The sequence below is a fragment of the Bison bison genome, unplaced genomic scaffold (genome assembly GCF_000754665.1).
Source record: "Bison bison bison isolate TAMUID 2011002044 unplaced genomic scaffold, Bison_UMD1.0 scf7180017864537, whole genome shotgun sequence".
NCBI lineage: Eukaryota > Metazoa > Chordata > Mammalia > Artiodactyla > Bovidae > Bison > Bison bison.
The window spans coordinates 7356006-7358594 of record NW_011495085.1 but is presented as its reverse complement, the minus strand read 5'-3'; the positions used below and the strand labels follow the sequence as shown (position 1 = coordinate 7358594).

The following is a 2589-nucleotide window of genomic DNA, read 5'->3' as shown; positions in this document are numbered from 1 at the left end:
TAAGATAAAAGCAGGAGTCAGAAGAGAACAGTCAAGCCAATAGACAAACCCAGAAGTGAAAATGAATACTAAAAACTAGACTAGCAAAAATACAAAATAAGAAACATGGGGGAAATGTAAATACTGTAAAAATAGGAAAATAAAATGAATTTATTTAAAAATAAGATGTTTTTTAAAAAGGAATAATAAGTAGGTTATTAAAAATAAAAATTAAAAGAATAATGGAGAAAAAACAACATTAGAACAGTATGATAAAAAAAGGGAAAAAATAGCAAAGTATATATTGAATGGTAATATGAAGAATATTCTTGTAATTCCTCCATTGACCTTTCCATACTGTGTGCTGTACTCAATCTGCCTATTCAGAAATTCCTCCAATATTTCTAGGAAGATCTGTGGAGCTGTTCTGTGTAGTATGTCTGAGACTCATATCTTGCCTTTCTCCAGCTTGTACTTGCTCCTAAAGTCCACAGTTGCTCCTAAGCCCACAGTCTCAGGCTAATTGTGGGGATTTAATCCACTGCACCTGCTGTAGGAGTACTGCCCCCTTCTCTCCTTTGCTCACACATCCTCTGGTGTTCCACTTTGGTTTTGGCCCTCCCTCTGTTTGTGGGCTGCTCTCTGGTCTGTTCCCAACCCAGACACAAGGCAGCCTATTAGGACTCACATGCTCAGTTGGGGTGTGTGGGGAGTGCCTACTGGAGCCAAGACCTGTGGTAAGTTGCCACAGTCTCAGGTGGCTCATGTATTTCCCCATAGGAGCTGGCCCTGAGTTGTGGGTCCCTCAGCAGAGTCAAACTGCTCAGTCTCCCAGGAAGGTGTGGGCAGTGACCTGTGCCTGCTCACAGCTTGGCGGCACTTGCAACCCCTGGGGTTGAGATTGTAGTGGTCTCCTATCCTCTGCCTCTAGCTCTCGCAATGTCTTTTCTACCTTCATAGACCACAGCTGACTCATCCCACCTATGGCACTGGCAAAGGTGAGGTCCTGCATTCTGGGAGTGTGCGTAGTTAGAGCGTTCCCACCACAGTGATCTCTTGCCTCTCTGGCTGGCCCATGATTTTCCCTGGACTCCCTCAGCTGTGTTGTACTAGCCCCCTCAGAGTATCTTGATGGCAGCCAACCCTGATCCTCTCCCTGGGGTCTGACCCCTGAAGCCTGAGCCTGAGCATCTAGCCCCAATTGTCGTGAAGGGCATGTAAGCTGCTTCTCTGCTGAAAAGTGCTGTTTGACAACGAACTCAGGTGAATTCTCTCCGTTTGGCCTTCTAAGCACCTGTTGCTGTGTTTCCTTCGGAGGTTCCAAAGCTCCCCCCTGACCCCTCCTCTGAGGGGGTTTCTGAGTGTGTGGAAACTTTTCCTCCTTTGGGATTCCTTCCCAGGGGCACAAGTCCCTGTCCTGAAATCTTGTCTGTTTTCTTATCTTTATCTTTTGCTGTACGTTGTTGTGGGGAGGTTGGCTTGCCTTTTTGGAAGTCTGGTGTTCAGCAGGCATTCTGTAGAAGTTGTTCCATATTCAGATGAATTTTTGATGTATTTGATGGGTGGGGAGGGTAATCTCCCCATCTTACTCCTCTGCCATCTTGAACGTCCTTGAGGTGTGAATTTTTAACAATTATTTTGTACCTTCTTTCTTCCAGATGAATATGAAAACAGGAAAAGGATGGGTGAATGTTGGAAATGTGGTACTTGCTGATGATTTTTTTCAATCTGCCATAACTGTAAGTTACTGTTGATTTTTAACTGTTAGTAGCAGTTGTGGTTATTTTCATCATTACATTGTAATGTGGTTTATTTTCCAGAGTCTGGAGAAGTTATATTCCAAAATAACTCAGAGGAGCCCCACTGAGGAACATGTGATGGTGCAGAAGAATACTGTGGAGAGGGACCTTCTGAAAGTGCTTTCTTACCAAGCAGAGGCAGTAAGTATCATAGTCACCAGAGGTTTACAGTGGGGCATTTTCTATATGTAAATGCAAAAGTGATGAGATATAACCTATTAGAAGAAAGTCAGGTGTCATTGGTCTTTTATTGCATATTATATTTAACCTTTTTAATCTCTGTTTTATAGCTGAAGGTGACATTACTAATTGTAATTGGTATTTATTGGGGTAGATGAAATTGAAAAGACTTAGATAACTAATCCTTATTTTCAACCACTGCATGTAATATCTATCATTATTTGTGGCAGTGGTTTCTATTTGAAACACCTATCTCTGTGACTCTCTTATGTTTACAGTATGGCTAAAGTGTGTTGATCGTTCAGTCATTTCTGATTCTTTGTGACCCTGTGAACTGTAGCCTACCAGGCTCTGATGTTCATGGAATTCTCCAGGCAAGAATACTGGAGTGGTTTGCCATTTCCTTCTCCAATACCCAAAGTACTGCCCCAAAAGAGCCTTCACATTTGAAATTATTCTGAGTTGTTTGCTAATATTTTCTAAAAGTGTGCTGATGTCAGTGTTCAGATCAGATCAGATCAGTCGCTCAGTCGTGTCCGACTCTTTGCGACCCCATGAATCGCAGCACGCCAGGCCTCCCTGTCCATCACCAAATCCCGGAGTTCACTCAGACTCACGTCCATCAAGTCAG

The 2589-nt window shown here is 43.0% G+C and overlaps 1 protein-coding gene across 1 annotated transcript in view; it reads left to right on the top strand.

Moving 5' to 3' along the window:
• Positions 1 to 2589, top strand: part of TEX11 (testis expressed 11) — a 191742-nt gene that overhangs the window by 48267 nt on the left and 140886 nt on the right. The window contains exons 5-6 of the mRNA XM_010832132.1: positions 1638 to 1718; positions 1800 to 1919. Of these exons, the coding sequence (XP_010830434.1) occupies positions 1638 to 1718; positions 1800 to 1919 (201 nt within the window). The remainder of the gene's footprint in view (positions 1 to 1637; positions 1719 to 1799; positions 1920 to 2589) is intronic.